The following is a 22,145-nucleotide window of genomic DNA, read 5'->3' on the forward strand; positions in this document are numbered from 1 at the left end:
CAAATAAAAATATTAATCTTAATATTAAAATAAATGCATTCTTTTTTGTATTTTATTTTAGTTTTTTTTTGTTTTTTGTTTTGTTTTTTTTTTGTCACTACGATAAGATGTCAACCCGGTTCATCCCCGCGGAGGTTTAAATCCTCTTAGTGATTTTTTCTTTAATATTTTTTTTTAATTATTAATTTTTTTATTTATTTTTTTTTGTTTCATGTTTTTATTTATTTTTTTTTTTAATTTTTTTTTAATTTTTTTTTTCTTTTTATTTTTTTTATATTTTTTTAAACATATTTTATAAATACTTATAACTAATTACAATAATATTTTACTATCCGACAAGAAAGATACCAAACAGTCAAAAATTTTCTTTTTATTCAGTGACAGAATAAAGAGAATATTTACAGGGAGTGGGATGTTCTGGTCTATAATTCTTTTAATTAGGTGATTGGTTAGGTGTTTATGCTTTTTGCATTCAAAAAATATGTGGTTCAAGTCACTTTTAACCTCACATTCTTGAGAAATATTCGAATCTAATATGTTTATTTTAAATAAATGTGCAGGATAACATGCATGTCCAAATCTAATTCTGCTGATGGTGGATATGTATTTGCGAGGGAGGGTGAAATTCTTATACCAAGGTTTTTCTGGAATAATCGGTTGTATAAAACTGTATTGTGTTGTTACAAACAACACAAGTTACAGTAATGGGTTACAGTATTGTATTGTGTTGTTACAGTAATGGGTTACAAACATGAATAAAGTTCGACATTTAGATTATCCTCCAAGTCATAATCAACATTTAACAGGCGTGTAAAAGCCTCACAATGCCGAAGTAAATTTTTGAGTCTCCAATATCGATTAGTTAAATCTTCATTCAGTTTGTTGCTATTTAATTAAAGAGTAGAGTTACGATATCATATCTTAATAACAAACTTTTGGCTGAGGTATTCTCTTCTATAGTTCAAGATATTTTCTAAAGCTTCCACATGTAGAGAATTAAAATGTGTCAATTCTGATCATTCAGGGAAAGATCAAAGGTAAAAGTGGTCCTGGTAAAGAAGAACATCATGGCTGAAAATCTAAGGCTTTTGGAAAATCGACTACATCGTTATTCAGAGCTGCTGTCAGTATTGTCACGATAGCAAATATGGTAGGACAACATGATAACCAATGATTGATAACAGTCATGGAACTAGAAGAAGAAACAAATACGCAATGCTGCATTTTGAAACACACTTTAATAAAATAAAAAGAAGAAGAGTATAAATATATTTAATTTAATAATAAATTATAATTTTCATAAAAAATCAAACTACAAAAATTACCTACAAAACTTACTATGTAATGTTGTATATAATTTGCTAGCTTTTCTTAATCCAAAACCAGGTATTTCTGCCAGTTGTAATTCAGAAGCTTGTAAAATACCATCCAAGGTTTTAAATTTATCTATGAGCGCCATTGCGTCCGATTTATTTACTGTTCTTATAGTAGTTAACACCTGTATTAGCTAAAAAATGATTATCAAATATAGTTTGTGTATTGTTACACGTATATTGTAATTAATTTTATTTAATTTTGTAGTTTTTTTTTTTTAATTTTATTTATTTTATATAATTTTTGATATTATTTAATTGATACAAATATTTTAAAATCAAAATTAGCCAAATCGATTCAGTCATTCTCAAGTTGTTATAAAGAAAGATATATAAAATTATAGTGTGTGTGATGTGCAGCTCCCGGAGTGAACGGTGGCCGATGAGAAACGCTGTCGTCGGTACACCCACCTAAACTCTATGCAGAGAGGATTTCTCTCATCGGCCATCGTTCGCTCCGCGAGCTGTATATTACTGTATACCGCAAGGTTACCGCTTGCGTCTCGCTTTTTCGAATGACGCTAAATAGATATTCACTTCACAGATATTAAAAGAAGTTAAGAAGAAATGGACAAGAAAATCTGGAAGTAAACTTAGATAACGAGGAGGAAGTCCAAGTGAATAGTCAAATCCAAATCATATCAACGAGATGTCTCCCACTAGGGAAGAAGTTAAAAATAATTATAGAGAGCCAAAACATACTGTGTGGCAAAGCCAAATGAAATAAATTCATTATTTCGTGACTGAGCGATTTTGGAAATAAATCCCGAAACAGGTCGATTTTTATTTTTAAATTATGATATTTTGGCATATTATGTATTATACTAGTGACGTCCTTCTAGATGTAATGACGTAATTGATGATTTTTTAATGAGAATAGGGGTCGTGTGCTAGCCATTGAAAAGGTAATTCAATTCTCTATTATTCAGTAATATAGGGTGTCCCAAAAATAGCGGAACGGTCGAATATTTCTCGAAATAAACATCGGATCGAAAAAACTGAAAAATACGTGTTCAATTATTTTTAAAAATCTATCGAATGACGCTAAACACGACTCCGCACTCCACCCCCTAGAGGTGGGGTGAGGGGTCACTTTAAAATCTTAAATAGAAACCTCCAGTTTTTATTGCAGATTTGGATTGCTTACGTAAAAGTTAGCAACTTTTATTTGAGACATTTTTTCGAACTGTAGATAGATGGCGCTATATCGGAAAAAACTATCCTGATACCATAGGTTGTAACGGGTAGCTCTTTCAAGACGACAGACTCAGTAAAACACAGTTTAAAATGAATAAACTAAAATATATTTCTACTGCAAATGAAAAGCAATAATATACTTCTTACTGCCATCCGAACCTAATAGTAATAGTAAAATGATACGATAAACAATATAATATATACAATAACAATCTCGCTACGTTAAATCAACATAGTCATATATCCCGACACGGAGACACCGCATTTCACTTCAATGCGGCACGGTTGAACAGTGAACAGCGACACGCAGTCACTCCACTCGTTCCTAGCTACTACCGCCTACTGCGGTAACGGTTACGGTGGACGCCACGTCACTACGGTGGCGTCCGCCTAGGCACAGTTCCACCTCAAATACGGTGCATCTCTGCCAATCGAGCTATTGCTAATTCAACACGTTAGCAACATCTGATTTTCTCATTCTCCTGGCTCGTCTTAAATATGCTCTCGATGCCACTTCTCCTTCAGTTTCCCCCAGCGGTTTTATGAAGAAGGAATGCGCCAACACGGACACTCCTACGGTCGTCTCTGGTAGACCAGCTCATAGCTTGCCGTGGTATCATATCGTTACAAGGTAAATTATAGAAATGGTCTAATATCTCGAGAAATACACTTCCAAATGAAAAACCAAATAACACCTGTTTAATGTTTTCAAAAACCTATCGAATGACACCAAACACGATTCTCCACTCCACACCCTGGAGGTGGGGTGGAGGCTAACCTAAAATCTTAAATAGGAACCCCCGTCTTTTATTGTAGTTTTGGATTCGTCATGAAAGAATAAGTAATATTTATTCGAAACATTTTTTAGAATTGTTGATAGATGGTGCTAATAAATCATATTTTTCCAATTATAGCGCCATCTATAGTCCTTTTCATGACCATTTTTCAGTGCGTAACAGTTTTTGGAGTTCTCTCTAACGCATTAAATTGTATGTGACAGAAAAAACGCACGTCGCTGATTACAGACATTTATAACATTTATTCTAGTTGTCGATAGATGGCGCCATAATCAAAAAAGAATTATTTATTAAATAAAATAATATTATCAATAGGGCTTTTCATTCACAGTCATTTGTTTCGAGCTTCTGTCATGTGTCACATAATATTAATATAGCTACGTCATACGTTATTGGCACATACCAATGATAGAAACCAAAGACGTATGCCGTAGATATATTAATATTATGTGACACATGACAGAAGCTCGAAACAAATGACAATCGATGAAAAGCCCTATATAATCTGTACAATTTATAAGACTAAACAAATCAAAGAAAATCAATAGACACAATTGATTTGTTTTTATTCCAAATTGAAAATAAAATGTGACAACTGTCAGATTTAACTAAAATGTCATGTTAGAATAAATGTCATAAATGTGTATTATCACGGACTTAACTTTTTTTCTATAATTTGTGACTCACTGAAAAATGGTCATGAAAAGGAGAATATCAACAATTCTAAAAAATGTTGCCTAATTTTTCATGATGAATCCAAATACATATACAATATAAAATGGAGGTTCCTATTTAAGATTTTAACGTTACCTCCACCCCATTTCCAGGGGGTGGGGTGGAGGGTCATGTTTGGTGTTAGTCGATAGATTTCTGAAAAATAATAGTAACGTTATATAATTTACCTATGGTATCACGATAACTCGTTTTTATCCGATTATAGCGCCATCTATCCACAATTCGAAAAAATGTTTTGAATAAAAGTTGCTTACTTTTACGTCAGGAATCCATATCTGTGATAAAAATTGGAGGTTTCCATTTAAGATTTTAAAGTAATACTTCACCCCACCTCCAGGGGGTGGGGTGGGGGATCTCGTTTGGTGTCATTGGATAGATTTTTGAAAAGTATTGAACACATATTTTTCAGTTTTTTGATACGTTGTTTATTTCGTGAAATAATCGACTGTTCCGCTACCTCTGGGACACCCTGTATAACATTAACATCATTATTTATACAGGGTGTCCAAAAAAAATTTTAATTAACTTAATGGATACAAAAAGAAGAATGTGAGTAAATTATTTAATACAAAATACATTTTGCTGCTGTCAGACAACAGAAATAAAACATTATTTGGGAAATGAACATTGCTTTTTGCTTAAATTAAATATTCAAACTGCCAAGAGGCAGGTAGGTAAGACGAATGAAAGCGAACAGGTGTGTTTATGCTTTAAATAGGTTACTAAGAAATAAATACATATCTAAAGGTGCCAAATTATGTATATACAGAACGATTATTAGGCCTATAGTATCTTATGCATTAGAGACATGGACATTGAATAAAAACAACAAGAAATGGTGAGGATTTCGGAACAAAAAGAACTAAAAAAAATATTTGGAGGAAAAACGGAGAACAGTATTTGGATCAAAACGACAAATGAAGATCTGAGAGAGTGATATTATGGAGAGCCCAGTGTACTAGGAGTTGATAAAATCCCAATAAATTAGGTAGCTAAGACACATACAGAGGGTAGACACCGAAAATGCTACTGTCAAGTATAATAGAAGGCAGTAAAAAGGTCTACTCAGAACAAGGTGGAGAATGGATGTAGAAAATGATCTAAAAAGACTAATGTCACAAATTAGATGAAGGCTGAAAGTAGTGGATCGGAATTGATGGGGGAGAATGGTCAATTAAGCCATGGGCCTACTAGCCTTGGCGTGCTAATTATTATTTATATTCAACTTTTGGAAATGTTAATCAAAAAAATTCTCAAATATGCTAACAACTAAATAAAAAAAAATCTTACTCTTAAATATGGCGATGACTCCCCTTTTTCTTTTATATAATCTGCTGGTTTGTTCTCATAAATTTTATATGTTTCAATTATCTTTCCGGCTTCCTCTGAACTCCATGCCAAAATTAGAGTTAAATCAGCTAATATACATATTCTTGTTAAATTTTTTAGAACATGATGGGGATCTTTAACATCTATCTGAAACAAAGGTGTCTAAAAACTATGTAGGTATGTAGGGCTAATTTAATAAATATTACAAAGTCAATAGATTTGATATAGTATATTATACAGTAAGTGTCACGTTAGTAGACACACAGGTACTTATGTAATTGCTAGGTATATGCTCAGAGCTTCGCTGGTGTTGCTCCTAGCGGATTACTAATTCAACTTTCACCGCTAATTTTTAAATTTATTATTTGTTATCGCTTAATATTTACAACGCTAAAAAGTAATTAAATTGTAATAGATTTTTTTAAGATTTTGCTAATCATTTTGACGTTCTACTGATGAAATATTAATATCTTACTTCGAATACTTTCACAATTATCGTGTAGATGGCGCTATGATTAATAGATTAATTTATAATTACATATTACGGAGCATTAAAAAAACGTAAATTCAGTATTTAAAACGTAAGTATATTTAAAGCAAAAATATATACCACAGCTTTGATCAACTAATATTTTTTATAATTAATGTTTTTAATTTTAATTTTAAATTAATCACTTTGACATTTATGTCAAATTTCCGGTAAACGTTTATAGACTTGTCACTACTGGCGCTCGCGAATTTATAAATATCCCCTTTACGTACAAGCTCACAGCGTATATGGGCTAATCCGGCCTGTTCTCATATGTGACTTTTATGTCTGTCATGTCAAGTATTATATAACTCTTACAACTTTGCCACACACCAAAGCCATCAAATTTTAATTAAATTAAATAAAAAAAACCTTACCACATGAAAACAACAACAATGAAAACTATAAACTTCAAATACAACTGTTCTATAAACTGTCAACTTTCTGTTTATATACATTTTTTGACACTCTAGACATTTCTAGATTATTCAATGGCATTTCAAGTATTATTCAACTTATTACTTCTTCTTCAAAGGACTTTTTCTATGTAAGATAAATCTGTTTACTTCTTGGCATAAAAGTAAATAGTGCAACAAGTGAAGGGTCCAGGACTGTATTAGCTCAATGTACCTGTGTGTCTACTTGCGTGGCGGTTACTGTATAGTACTACATAATGCTTTTAAAAATGCTAATTTTTATTCAGATTCTTCTTATCCTGTAAGTGTTTTCTCCCAATTGGAGGTTGGATATCATCATCACTAGGTTTACTCTATCTACCTGTGCTGTGAAGAGTTCTATTGAACTTCATTTAGACCAGTCCCTTAAATTTTTCAATCATGACACTCTCTTTCTTCATATACTCCTTCCTCCTATATTTTCCTGTATTGCATCTCATACCGCTGTCCCTTCATTACGTGTCCCAGATATTGTAACTTTCTTATTTTTATTGTGTTTATTATTTTGTTTTCTTTGCCAATTTCTCGCAATACTTCAGTGTTCATTTTGTTCTGTCTCCATGCTATTATAAGCATCCTTCTGTAACATAACATTTCAAATGACTAGCTTATTAATGTGTTCTTGTTTCAGTGCCCATATTGTCTTCTTCTTCTGGTTCCTATCTGTTTCGGATGTTGGAAATCATATTGGCAATCATAACCTTGCTCGCTGCGGCTCAAAACAGTTCCACTGAGGTTTTCTTAAACCATGTTCTCAAATTCCACAGCCATGATATTCTCCTTCTACCAGGTTCTCGCTTACCTTTGACTTTACCTTGCAATATGGACTGCAGCAGGAAGTAACTGTGCTCATTTCTCATAACGTAACCCATATTGTAGGATCGAAAAAACACATAACATCTGAGAACTCTTACTCTCAGTATGAATCTAAGGTCTTTATTGCAGAGAATTGTTTTCATTTTTAAAAACGCATTCCTTGCTATATCCTCCTGTCTGTACATTATTCCACTTTTTCTTTTTCAACCTTTGCATTAAAATTTCTCATTATAATTGCAACATCCTACATTTTAATGGATTTTAAAATATTGTCTATGTCTTCTTAGAAAGTTTCAATATTGCTCTGTGGTTTGTCCGCAGTTGGATCATAAACTTGAATCTTTTCTGATTTGGACCAGGCTGATTTCTAAAATATCTATATTCACATTCTACAAGAAGTTATTTCAAATTACCTGTACTAGTAATACCCTTAGCTGGTAAGCTTGTCCTAATTTTTTAAGTCTATCGTGAATATAATCCGGATTCAGATTATGGTAACGAATCGATAAAAACAAAGCACAGGTAGTAGAACCCATCTCATAGTCAGGAATAATGTCCCCATACTCCCAGGGAACATTATGGATAGCTTTGAGTAGAGGGTTTCCTCTCTGTTTTGGGTTTACTAAAATACAATGCGTTTTACTAGATCCTTTGCTTTTATCTGTACTAGATGCTTCAGTTGAAGTACCTAAAAGCAATTTCATTAGAAAACCATAAACATTCATAATTTTAAATTAAGATACTTCACTTGCAATTTGTTCGTCGCCAAAAAAATCAGTCTCAAATTCACTTGCAATATTTTGTAATGAATCGTCCATAACTTTAATAAATAATATTTTGTTGCAAGTTGCAAGGGCAAATAATGTTTGAATTTTTAATTTGAGGTTAATGTTTATAATTGTTCTGTGTCATAAATGTAAGACATAGAACATCAAAAGTTTAAAAATATTTTAAATCTTTTAAAAAAATTAAAATCTAGAAAGGCAATAACTCTCCAAAATGCACAAGAAAAACAATGAAAAAAGAGCTTATTAAAAGTACAGCACCTACATTATATTTACCATTATAATAACGATTATTACAAGTACAGTGGAACCTCGATAAATCGGATTAATCGGGACCGCGGCCGATCCGGGTTATCGAAAATCCGGGTTAGCCGGACAATATGGTAAAAATTAATAAAATACGGTACTCTTACAGATAAACTTAATAATAGCCAAAAAAATGAAATACTTATGTCCAGTACATCTAAATTACGTACAGTTGTATACATTATTGTTCATTTCTTGGTAAAAAAACTCAGTCAAAGTGAAAACATTTTTATTTTATCTGATGAAAATCGATCCGGGTTAGCCGGACTTCCGGGTTATCGGAGGCCGACTTATCGGGGTTCCACTGTATATTCGCGGTGTCATAGCCACCTTTACTTAACAAGCCATGATTAATTCTGACAGTTAATTCTCATTTGTTTTTAAATAATTTTCACTGTATTTACAGAGAAACTGAAATATTTTACAATATTTCGTGCTCTAAATTATAAAGAACATTTAAAGGTATGTTATTAAGATGATTTTAGTCCAATATAATATATTTTTATATAAACTTGCGTGCATATAGAAATCCGTCCACTTAAAAATTTTGTCATTTTTAATGTCTTATATTTCCTAAATCTGTTGGCAGATTTAAGTGATTTTTTCATATGTTATAGCCCAATTCTTTTACAATACCGCTGTAATAATATTGTTGCTAACCAGTTAAATTTTTATGGCGTGCCGGGCATTTATAAAATACTGAAATTAAAACCCAACTAATAGACTCCGGTTTTCTTAACATTCTGTTTTTTTGATTAATTCGCTTATGTTTAACAACTAGATTTGTTCTTTATCAATTCAGGGTGTTTCTAAATAAGTGCGACAAACTTTAAGTGGAAAGGAACAAAATGTAAAATTTTGACGCCTGTATTTTAAATGTAATCATTTTTTTCGAATCCTGAGATAACTAATAAGTATTTTTGAAAAATTTAAACGCAGAATGAAAGATTACTTTATTGCCGAGGGCAGAAAGTCCCTTAGAATGAATAAAATGTTTTTTTTTAATGACATTTGAAACTAAAAATCACATTAAATTTTCTTAATTTTCCACCCCTGTAACTTATTAAAATAAACATAGAAGTTTTCAGGGACTTTCGGCCCTCGGTCCTAACGTAATCTTTCATTCTGCGTTTAAATTTTTCAAAAATACGTATTAGTTTTCTTGACGTCTATTTCATACCTACCATGATACTATAAATAACAAGATAATATATTGCACATCCGGAAGTCGTGACGTAACTGGAGACCGGCAAGTTCGTAATCATTCGTAATGTCCGATTACTTTGAATTGTTCGCGGTTGTATTTTATATTTTATCTTTGACAGTTATTTTGACTGGAATCTCGACACTAAATTCTTTTCGAATACATTGAAGTTTAATGTTATTTTGCTAATTGAATAATTTCATCACATAATGCATACAAATCCCATTTAACTTTAACAAGAATTCAAATTCAACTTCCGGTCTCCAGTTACGTAATCAATGTGCGAACTCGGACGTATTTGAGCTACGGGAAAGTCTATTTCTTTATTTATAGTATCATGATACCTACTGTCATTGAAGAAGAAAAGTTATTCGCAAAATTAAATTCCAACAGAGGGCGCTCAAAATTTCAAAGATGGACGACAACTCTAGGAAAACAATTCATTTTGTCATTTGAATTCACAGTTCTAAAACGTTAAATGAAAATCATTAGGAGTGTTTTGACAAAGTAACCACTAAGTTTTGCAACTAAGATATCTAACGGCCGGTTTCACAAGGTAAAGTTAACTTGTGGTTAAGAGATAACCTCAAAATTACCCCAAAATATGCGTTTCAGTTTCATAATTGTTACCCTTCTGGGTATACCCATAAGGGTGCAACTCCAACCTCTGGTTAAAAATTCTGTGAGTTAACCATACTTCGCCGTTGACCTGAAACTAAAACGCATATTTTGACGTAACTTCTGATTATCTCTTAACCACAAGTTAACTTTACCTTGTGAAGCCGGCCGTTAAAGTTAAAGACGACTCAAAATTATGTTTAATCTGTATGCATTCATTAAAATTTGATGCTAACTACTGATTTGTTTTTACCTTTTTTCATAAAAAATCTGGCCCCCGATAATCACACAGCGTTCTAAAAATTATTAATCTATCTTAGGATTTCTAATTTTGTTTTTAATTTAATTAATAGGTGCACTACAGTTTATTTTACACCAACAGATAACAATTTTTAATTAAATAAAACTGGAAACTAAGTAGGTGAATTTATTTTATAATAATTGTGTTCTGGAAATTACGAGGTAGTCGGGATATTTTGCATAACAATGTACAATCTATGTACATAATATATACTACATTTTATTGATTTATTTAATTTTGCAGTCGCTTAAACATTAAAAAAATACTACGTTTAATACAAACGTTAAATTAACAAAATGTGTGATTTTTCATTGGTTAATTTAGGTCATTACGTAGAGTATAATAGGAATGCGAATACTGAGGAACACTGCAATAGGTTTTTTAAGTCGAAATTATTGTTAATTACAACATAAACTGACCGCAAATATGTACACAAATTAATGGCAAAGTCAATGTTTTCCTTGAGTTGATGCTTTTCAAATTCGCCACCAGGCGTCGCCCACTTTGCGGTTCCTCGCCAATATGTTGCTCACAATATTGATATGATATGCAATTATTATATAAAAGTATATTTAATTAATTGTATTTTGCTTGCAGTACTGCATTTTAATAATTAATTTTATTTACTACATAGAATTGTTTACCTTTTAATAACATAACCTAAATCTTACCTTTTCTTCTTATAATTTTTTTTGTGCTACGGCCTTGACAATTATCCAGCAACCAGTACCAATGATTGGCTAATATAATTAAAAGTGCGAAAAAAGTTGCCGAGCTATGAAACCAGGTGTCGCTTTTCCGAACTTGCACGGTCCCAATACATGGTGTCCCAATAACGTCTACCACAAGAGGTATGTGCTGTGTGAAGTGTCGCAGTTACCTTCCGTACACAGATAGAAGATACATTTTATGTACACAAAAATTACTTTCGTATTAAAATACATAGTGGTTTATTTCTTTATCATTTGATGGTACACACTCCAATTACTTTTCTTCTTCTTCTTCTAATGCCGTCTCCACTATGAAGGTTGGCTATGAACATTCCAAATTCCTCTCTATCTTATGCTTTTCTTAAACGCGCCTGTGTGTTTAACCCGGTCCAGTCGCGAATGTTTTTCAGTCAGAATATTTGTCGTCTACCAGGACCCCTTCTTCCTTCGATTTTACCCTTCATAATCAGCTGCAACAACTCGTACTTATCATTTCTAAGTATATGTGCCCCAAATATTTTGTCTTTCCCCTTTTAATGGTGGACAAAAGTTCTCTGTCTCTTCCCATTCTGTGCAACACCATTTCGTTTGCAATATGATCGGTCCATGGTATTTTCAAAATTCTCCTAAAAACTCACATATTAAAAGCTTATAGCTATCTCATTAAATCAACATTAACTGTCCATGCTTCAACACCATAAAGAAGAATAGACTGGATATAACATTTTACCATCCGATATCGGATACGCAGATTGAATCTTTGGCTACTCTACTTTGGTTACAATGTTACAACTGCTTTTTGTCGGGACCAATCATTCTCGTATTTGTACAACCATTCCGGGCCCTCCCACCATCGAGATTCTAACAATTACTGAACACCACAGCCTGATAAAAGATAGGCCGGTTTGAGAGAACCAAGTAGGTACATATTTCCAACGCTCAGGATTGGCTAAATTTCTATAATCTCCTGAACTCGGTTAAAAACGGAAACAGACCAGTCATCCTTACGTTGAATCCAAGATATGAAAGTACAATAGTAGAATCAATTCAAAAAATAGGACTCAGCATACAGAACAATTGTCTTTTGACTGACTGATAAAGTCTAGCATAAATAGTGACTGCCATTGCCAACAGTTCCAATCTGGGCATACAAATCTTCTTCAAAGGGACGATACGACTCTTAGCTGCTACAAGAAAAATTGAGGCATCATCATTCCGAGCAATTCTTAAAAATACTACGGCTGCATAAGCTTTCTTACTTGCATATGAAAATGTGTGCAAGATACAATGCTGTTTCCATTGGTTTATCCTGAAACCAGCGAGGATTCAGGCTAAACCTCAATATTGAACAGTTTGGTAAGTTGAATAACCCTTTACCAAATTTCGTCAGGCATGCCAAGTTTCTGTAGCAACAGTTAAAGGAATAGAGATATTGGACAGGTAAAATCAGAAAGGTCAAGTAGACTCTGATCTATAGAAAGCGTCATCGGTCCCTTAGTTATCGGTCCTTTTCCGACCTTCTTCTTCTTAACGTGCCCTATCAAGTCCCCTTGACGTTGACGATTAACATGGCGAAACTGTCTCTGTCTCGAGCTATTCTAAATAGGTGTTCTGCTTTCTTTATTCCTGTCCACTCCCGGATATTCTTCAACCAAGAGGCCTGCTTTCTACCAATTCCTCTGCGTCCTTCGATTTTACCCATCATAATAAGTTGAAGAATATTATACCGGTCTCCCCTTACTACGTGTCCAAAATAGGCCATCTTTCTATATTTGATGTTATCAAGCAGCTCGCGGGTAGCATTTGCTCTCTTAAGGACTGCCGACCACTCCTTGAAAAGTTTCAAGAGTGTCTCTTGCAAAGTCTCAGAGAAGACCAAGAACAGAACCAACTGTTTTTGTACTAGCAGGGGTCTCCAACCCTCTCAAGTGCAACTTAGCTTCCTCCATGAGGGCTGTTGCTTCTGATACAAACTTAATTCATTTTCATCAATATTGTTCACACAATTATCCACATAGGACCCAGTCATAAGTTGATAATTTTGTTTTTAGAGTACGGGTTACCATTATGTTTCTTCAGGGCCTTTGTTAAATTTAATTCTAAAGGTTTGTTCCAACTCGATATAAAACCGTTCTTGAACGGTTCGTGAACCGCGCAGTAACGAAAAATGTGTTACTGCGCATAATTATTCGTTATTGCGCATGCGCGTAACGATTCAAGAACGGTTTTGTATTGAGAATTGAGTTGGAACAAACCTTATAGTAGCAACCAGAAGAAATGATATAAACTACAGTTGACTCCAAAAACAACCCTATTATGTCGAAATACACATCCATGTCCTTTCCTTCATTGTTTACAGCAAATAGGTGCTGCAGCAAATTGTAATTATCAGTTAATCAATAATTTAACTTTGGAAGGTCGAGCCTCTACTATAGGGCTGTAGTACAAATACTATAGTGATAATGATGACTATTTAATAATAATAATAGTCTCCGGTTTTATACCGCTGACGCGGTTTTGGGATTATAGCAGGGTAGTCTGCTATCTCTAGGACCTACGGTATTACAAGGAAGGTAACAGGTCCAGTGCTACGCTTCAACCGCCTATTCTTTGCCACTGGTTTTACCCAAAGTACTCATTTGATTCAGGCTGAGTCGACCTGGAACCTATAGACATTTTTAAAAATGTCTAGATGTTCTCGCCGGTGCGGCGCTGGGATTCGATCCCCGGCCTTCTGCGTGAAAGTCAAACATCCTACCGCCTGAGCTATTCGGTCCGCTATAATGACTATTTAAAGGGTTATAATAAAACGCAGTAACATATAAACTAAACTTTAATTAGAACTGAATTAATTTTATAACAAATATCACATCAACTTCATCAGTACAGCTACTGAAGCGTCTTGTGATACATTAATGGTTATTTAAATTACTCATTTAAAAAATATGTACAAAAATCTATCTATTTTTCTAAAAAAAAATATTCGTTTAGACAGGATACTCTCCACAAAATATTAAAAAATGTATTTTTCATGAAGTGGTCTAGTAGAATCAATAGGGCTTTTCAACGCTTCTGTTTTGTTTCGGGCATTTGTCATATGTCGTATATTAATATTATACACAGATTATACAACATATTTATATGACAAGTTCCCGAAACAAATGAGAAGTGTTGAAAAATGGTTGAAAAGCTCTATTGTGAAAGATGTCAAACTTCAAATGTCACGGTTAACTTCAATGCTTATGTGAGCAATTTAGGTGAATAATTTACGAAAGAAAATTGAAACATTTTAAAAGCAAAAGAATACAGGGTGCCCACGAAAATAGTGCGTTCCTTAAAGGTATAGGTAGAAGACACCATGTAGAGCAAAAATGTCATAACACTTTTTCTAAATGCAACCGTTTGGCTAAAAAACCAAAATACATTTTGGTATGCAAATTGAGATCTGACAACTATGTATGCAAAAATCTAAATATAGACAATCACAATTCAAAAATAGTTGCCCCATGGGCCTTTAGTATTTACATTAAACCCTGTCTTCATCCTAAACAAACAAACAAATCCTTGTTTTGTTGGATTTTCAAACATGGTGGTACAATTATTTTGCAAGTGTACCTGTCTGGCCTACAATTTGTGGTGTCAATAAACTAAATCACAAACAGTTCTTGTACAGTGATGCCAAATTAGTTAATTTTATGAAAAAAGTTCGCTTATATGGCGAAAAATGTAATTTTGTTTGGAAACGGTAAACTTTAGAAAAAATGTTATAGGACTTTTTTGTTCTACATTGTGTATTATATACATACCTTAAAGCAACGCACTATTTTCGGGAACACCCTGTATATTGTTTTGAAAATAGTAAACTAATGACTAAACTGAAATGATTCTATATAAATTGAAATAAAATGCTTTGAAAATAGCATAGCATATTCCCATTGTTTAGAACCAAACGTTAAAGCTAACTTCATAGCAAATTTGTCAATATGACGTCACACTAATGTGATATATTATAGAAATTATTTTAATTTGAAATGTAATGTTGTTTGTGTATTTAACACACTGCTGTATTTCATTTTATTCTTAATATAAGAAAATGCAAATTAAAAAAATTAACCTTCCTAATACCAGTTTTTCTATTACAGAACTGCCGTCGATGTTCACCAGAGTCAACCAACATCTATAAGTATGACGAAGTTGTTTAAATTATTTATTTCTGAAGATTACACATTACATTACACCATACAAAAACCTGTGGAAGAACTAAATTCACCACACAACCAGAAAGAAAAGGTGCTATATTTCCCCACGGAAGAAAAATTAGCAAATGTATTAATATTGTGACGAATTACCGACCGCAAATAACAGGTTCCGTCTCGACAGCCACTCGCGTATGGAGACATCTGGAATCTGGAACAATGACTCACCGTACAAGTGAGGAAACGATTTTTCGTGAATGATCGACAGTCAAGGCCACGGATTAACTAGTGATGGGCGGTTCCGTTTTTCTGGAACGTTCAAGAACATGGTTATTATTTTTGTATTCAATATAAGGATGTCAATTTTTAAGAGTAAAATAGTCTGTAAAATAAATTCGTCTGGACGGTTATATAAATAAAATCGTATATAAATACGAACCGCTAGTTTCTTTGTAATTATAAGTTATTACAGTAACAACCGCTACAATATTGTGTTGTTCTGAAGCTATTTTATTGTGGCATTTAATTATTTCCTATCAAAACTAGTTAATTACAATATTGTGTGTCGATCACATAGCAAGAAAGTTAAAATATGTGATAAATGTAAATCGTCGGTGACCTGGCAATTTCTCCTATCTGCATTTTTTATGAAAATGGGTTATTGATGATTCGGAATATTCTTATTTCAACGATTTGACTGTAGAAGTCCTATGAACGAGAAAAATTTCTAAATATATAAAAACGCCACTTGCAATTTCTCTTACCTAAATTCACGCGGTAAACTACATGCAACATGTCCTATCTTGTCAGTTTGTATAGTGTAATCATAGGGTGCTGTACGCTGTTAGACTGCGAGTTGTTTATCAACGAAATAAATATATCAACGAAATAAGTGACTTTAACGAAATAGACTCTTTGGCGGATAATGATATTTGTATTATGCCAAGTGATAGTTTATCTAACGAAATGCATTTTTTAGATAACAACAGTTCTGCTGACAATAACTCTGTAAACCTCGCGTTAAATAATTCAACAAATAAACAAGTACTGTTGCCAATTGAACAAAATGAAAGGGTGGTATCTCTTGTGCCATATGAATGTTCTAGTGACGAAGACGAAACTTATGAAGCTACAAATACCAGTGATGTTCAAGAAAGTTCTAATACTGGTATGAACAATAATATTGAAAGAAATCTGGTGAACACAAACAGTGATGTTGAAGTTATCATGAAGAGCAAAAGGAAGCTGGGTCAAAATAAAAATGAATGGAAGAGATATAAAAACAAAAAACTCCGAATGAAAGGTGAAGTATACATGGGGTTTAGTAAAAAATCCGGGAAGATTAAGCAAAACATGCCAAGAAAAGCAAAATCTTTAAAAGAGGCGTGTACTTCAAAAAAATGTCTAAACTCCAAACTAAGATATTGCAAAGAATTTACGGAACAGTGCAGAAGTCATATCTTTAAGAAATTTTGGGGTATGACTTGGGATCAGCGTAAGGTCTTTGTAGCATCTCATGTATTTAAAACTCCAACATTTAAATCAACCAAAGAAAATTCAAGAAGACAAGGTACGTACACTTCTATTTACATGACGGAAATGAAAACTTACAAGTATATCGTACCATGTTCACAAACACATTAGATATAGGTTATAAAACTATTCACTATTGGGTGGACAACAGTTCTTGCGGTATGACTGACGAATCATCATGTGTTTCTACCAAGAAAATGGTACAGAATAGGTATACAGAAAGTCATAAATACTTGGAACAATTTTTTGAGAGTTTACCTAAACTTCCCTCACACTATTGCCGTAACGAAACACAAAAATTATATTTAGAATATTCTTTTACCAGTATGTCAGATTTGTATGGTGTTTATGTGAATAGTTTTTGTCAAGAAAAGAATATAACTCCTTTAGGTCGAAACGTATTCTCACAACGATTTAAGGAGAATAATTTTGCTTTATATACACCAAAAGAGACCAATGCAATATTTGTTTTGCATTTAAATACAAGAATACGACTGAAGAAGAATACGGAGCTCATATAAAAAGAAAAGAAGACGACAGAGAAGCTAAAACTTTGGATAAAGCCACAAGTGAAAGAGATGAAATAATAGCACTAACAATGGATCTACAAGCCGTAAAGTTGTGCCCATATGTACCAGCGAACAAAATGTACTTTAAAACGAAATTGTCCTGCCATAACTTCACAGTTTATAACCTAAAAACTCGGGATGTTATGTGCTATTGGTTTTCAGAAAACGAGAATAACCAGCTCAAAGCATCCACATTTGTTTCTTGTATCATAGATTATTTAGAGGAAAACTGTGTTACCGATTCCAAAACGCCAGTCGTTATTTATTCTGATGGATGCGGTTATCAAAATCGCAATAATGTCCTGCCCAACGCTTTACTAAACTTTACCATCAAGCATAATGTGTTAGTGTCCAAAAATATCTTGAACCGGGCCATTCTCAAATGGAATGTGACTCGGTACATAGTACGATAGAAAGAAGTCTTAAAAATAAGGAAATCCATCTGCCCAGTGACTACGCTACTATTACACTTCAAGCAAGGAAAGGAACTAAGCCATATAGAGTAAAAAGATTAGAACATACGTTTTTTAAAGACTATTCATCCTCCAACCACATGCGATATTCCTCAATCCGACCTGGAAGAAAAGCTTATGACCCAACCATTAATGATATAAAATGTATCAAATACAATCCAGCTGGGACCATAGAAATAAAAACTGATCATAAAGGAGAATACCTACAAATCCCTATCAGACCAAAGACTATACCAACAATTTTGGACTATCCACCTTTATTTCTATCGCCTCCTAAAATAAAAACGGAGAAATGGCAACATTTACAAGATCTAAAATCGACATTACCGAAAGATACGCATTTATTTCATGATGGCCTTTTACACGGATAAATCTTTTTATTTTGTTCGATTTGACATACTTATGAAATAATTTTTATTTGTTGTTTTTCGAAGTTTTAATATTGTGTTTTACTATTTTATATTAGCATGAATAAAATGTTTCATATAATTAATGTTTAATTTCAAAGAATTTTTGAATTTTATTTGAATGAAAGGGCAGCTATGCTTAATTTTAATAAACAACAACTCCTAAGTTCACATTAAATGAAAATCAATATGTCCTATGAGTAACACTACTTAAAGCAATAACTCCTATCTAGCCTAACAAAACTAAACTCAATTAAATATTAACTTTTTCATAATAAGTAAACACCTCGCTTTAACACAGATCATAAAACACAAACAAACAATTGAAAGATATTAAAATGTTATACTTATAAAGTTTTTTGTCTCTCCTGAAAAGTTTAGGTGAAGTCACATAGGAGATATTGCCAGGTCACCGACGAAATGTTGACTTGTTAATTTAAACATTTTTAAATAAAATTATATTTCTGGTTGTTTAAATTGTTTCGACTAATAGTTATTGGTCGAATTCGACCAATAGCATGCTATAGCAGTAAAGCATGGGTCTTGAAAGAAACATCCAAAAATAAACTCTACACATTCGAAAGGAAAGTACTGAGGGAAAACGGAATCTTCAGAATTCGATACAACAACTAGCTTTATCAACTTTATAAGGAAACACCCTTGTCAGACTTCATTAGAACACAAAGAGTGCAACGGGCCGGACAAGTGATAAGAATGGGAAAGGATAGGCTACCAAAAAGGGCACTGAACGCTAAAATGCAGGGAAAGAGACCGGTTGGAAAGCCAAGAAAGCGCTGGGAAGACACAGTAAGTAGTGACGCAAAGCTCTTTTAGGAATCCGTGTATGGAGAAGAGCAGTTACAGACAAACAAGGGTGGAAGCAAAAAATAAAGGAGGCCAAGGCTCAATTTGGGCTGTAGTGCCGTAGAAGAAGAAGAATAGTTTTTGATAAAACTATCTTTAAAATTATAACATCTGGAAATATTACCGCTTTTATATCATTGCAATAATAATTTTGTTTAAATATACAAAAAAAACACTGGAGCAATAATTCGGTCCAATTGGTACTAGGCGTTTTAAAATTCACTTGGTATTAGGAAGGTTAGTAAGGGGATTGTCCAAAAATAAATAAATCATTATACGAAAAAGAAATTAATAAACAAAAATTGGTAAAGGATGATCATTTCGACATCCATTACCATAGGAAACCAACGCCTTGACATAAACATTTCTCCTTCATGGCATATACTTTTCAACAGCGTGTCTTCAAGACTCGTCATCAAACATTTTGAATAAAAAAACTCCGTATATCTTTTCTATGCTCCTTAAAACACTCTATCTTGGTACCCGCTGTCTTGTACGGTTGAAGGCGCCGGTCTAGGCATCGAGTGATGGCGCATCTGCGTAGCTCTTCTGGGAGGTGCCAGAAACTCGAACATGCTCTGCGTGTGATTGGCCAACATCTTTCCGAGATCGCAGGGCATCGGGTCGGTCCAGAAGAAATCGTGGTTCAGCGCCGTGTCGGAATCGGCTCTCTTCGATGGATCCAGGACTAGTAGTTTGTCTAAAAGGTCGCAGGCGTAGGGGTCCTTGAGGTAAGGTGTTAGGCGTTCTTTGACCTAAAAATAAATTCATCAATTAAATATTTACTATATGTATTGAATGTGTCAAGAACTGAAGCATCATGCAAACTGTCATGAAATCATGTACTATTTAAAAAAGTTGAATATATTGCCTTAGAATTCAAGCCATTCAAGGTTCTAATGGAGAAGTAAAAATCGACATATAAAGCAATGCAGAAACCTGTAAAAATTACTGCTGAGGATTATACAAAGACACTTCACAAGATGCATCAGTCTCAGAATATGCAACCAGAGAGGCTCATTTTACGAGTAGTAGAGAAGGCTCTCAAAGAACTAAGAAACAAAAAACCCCACACATCGATGGCATGCCAGCGGAGACTCTACAAGGAATGGGCGAGATTGGTGTAGATGTAATACTGGATATTTGTAACATGATTAAACTTACGTGCATAGAAATCGGCCCACTTAAAAATTTGGTCATTTTTGATGTCTCATATTTCCTAAACCTGTTAGAAATATGCTTTATTGTCACTGAAAATTATACAATTTTATGGACAAAGCTTAACATAGATTCACGAAAAAGATATACATAACAATAACAATAACAAATACAATTTTATAAAATTAGATAAATCGTCAATAAAAAAAATATATAAACAAGTTAAAAAAAAGTGAAGTAAAAAAACAAAAACCAATATATTGCAAAATTACTATAAATTGCAAAATTGAACCTACAACATAATATAATAAAACACAAACAAAGGAACTAATAAGTTTAAGCTGCTGTATGTGACACCCAAATATAGATAAATACACTTTAGTTACTTGTACATTACTGTGATTTCTTAGTTAGTCATTAAGAAACTCTTCTACTGAATAATATGGTCTTTTAGATAAATGAGCTTTTGTCATTTTACGGAACTTGAGAAAGGATGTTGCAGATTTAAGTTGTAAAGGGAGATGGTTGTATAGTTTTTTTGCGGAATATAGTATAGATTTCTTTACTAACTCAGAAGACGGGATCGGTAAATAGACATCAAAAGTTGAATTTCTGGTGGAGTAGTCATGATGAGGCCTTGCTGGAAAGACATGCATGTGTTTACGAATTAAGCAAACAGTTTCTAAAATATACAAAGATGGAAGGGTTAAAATTTCGTGATCTTTAAAGTAACTTCTGCAATGGGTTGTTCTTCTGAGGCCAAACAGATATCTTATTGCTCTTTTTTGTAATTTGAAAATAACATCAAATTGGGCAGCTGTACTAGACCCCCAAAAAGGAAGACCATATCGAAGATGAGACTCGAATAAAGAAAAATATGTTATTTTAGAAGATGCTAAATTGAGTTCCTTCGAAACAGATCTTATGGCATAGCAGGCCGAGGCGAGTTTCTTACTTAACAAATCGATATGAAGGGACCATTTGAGGTTGCTGTCTAAAAGAATACCAAGAAATTTTACAGAATCAACGGTAGAGATCTGGCTGCTATTCACAAGCAGGGGTTGAAGAGCACCTTTATATGATAATGCTACTGTTTTATCCACGTTAAAGGAGAGTAAATTAGAGTCAGACCAGGTTTTTATCGTAAGAAGATCAGAAGTTATAGTTGCATGAAGAGTTGCAATAGTTGAGTTGCTCCAAGTGATACTGGTATCATCAGCAAAAAGAAAAATTTTTCCATCGATTTTTAAATTAGTGATGTCGTTTATAAAGATCAGGAAAAGTAGAGGACCCAATACTGAACCTTGTGGTACTCCACATATAATGTTTTTGAGACTAGAGTCAGTATCATTTGCTCTAACCAATTGTTTCCTATTATCTAAGTAAGATTTAAACCAATTCAAAGAAATACCTCGAATTCCATAGTAATTAAGTTTTTTAATCAAAATGTTGTGATTTACACAATCAAAAGCTTTGGAATAGTCACAGAAAACAGTGGCAGTATAAAGATTATTGTTTAGTGCTTGGTAAACCTCGTGAAGTACAGAAAACATGGCATCAGTTGTACATTTATTAGTTAAGAAGCCGAACTGATTTTGTGATAAAATATTGTTATCAAAGAGAAAGGACATAAGTCGGGTTTTTATGAGCCTCTCAATAATTTTGGAGAGTACCGGTAGTAGGGCAATAGGTCTATAGTTGCAGGCATTAGATTTTTCGCCACCTTTATGAAGAGGAATAATAATGGCTGTCTTTAGGCACTCTGGAAATTTACCGTTTTCAAAGGAATC

General features: G+C 33.3%; 2 protein-coding genes across 2 annotated transcripts in view; both read right to left on the reverse strand.

Moving 5' to 3' along the window:
* Nucleotides 1-1,256: 1,256 nt before the first annotated feature.
* LOC126886727 (DNA excision repair protein ERCC-1) lies at nucleotides 1,257-8,139 on the reverse strand. The gene is made up of 4 exons (XM_050653737.1): nucleotides 7,980-8,139; nucleotides 7,645-7,919; nucleotides 5,393-5,578; nucleotides 1,257-1,507 (listed from the first exon to the last, which is right to left on the reverse strand). The coding sequence occupies exons 1-4, from the start codon at nucleotides 8,047-8,049 to the stop codon at nucleotides 1,322-1,324; spliced, it is 717 nt and encodes a 238-aa protein (XP_050509694.1). The 5' UTR covers nucleotides 8,050-8,139; the 3' UTR covers nucleotides 1,257-1,321.
* Nucleotides 8,140-13,975: 5,836 nt separating this feature from the next.
* Nucleotides 13,976-22,145, reverse strand: part of LOC126886729 (cyclin-dependent kinase 9) — a 28,069-nt gene continuing 19,899 nt past the window's right edge. The window contains exon 5 of the mRNA XM_050653738.1: nucleotides 13,976-19,952. Coding sequence (XP_050509695.1) covers nucleotides 19,659-19,952 — 294 coding nt within the window. The 3' untranslated portion in view covers nucleotides 13,976-19,658. The remainder of the gene's footprint in view (nucleotides 19,953-22,145) is intronic.

The sequence above is a fragment of the Diabrotica virgifera genome, chromosome 6 (assembly GCF_917563875.1).
Source record: "Diabrotica virgifera virgifera chromosome 6, PGI_DIABVI_V3a".
NCBI lineage: Eukaryota > Metazoa > Arthropoda > Insecta > Coleoptera > Chrysomelidae > Diabrotica > Diabrotica virgifera.

What these genes read in the sequence shown, in the direction of transcription:
- LOC126886727 (XM_050653737.1), bottom strand. Translation starts at nt 8,049, where the DNA reads ATGGACGATTCATTACAAAATATTGCAAGTGAATTTGAGACTGATTTT. An exon ending in TGGCGACGAACAAATTGCAA is followed by an intron (nt 7,920 to 7,979) that starts GTGAAGTATCTT and finishes AATTGCTTTTAG; the next exon opens with GTACTTCAACTGAAGCATCT. An exon ending in AGTCATCGCCATATTTAAGA is followed by an intron (nt 1,508 to 5,392) that starts GTAAGATTTTTT and finishes ATCATTTTTTAG; the next exon opens with CTAATACAGGTGTTAACTAC.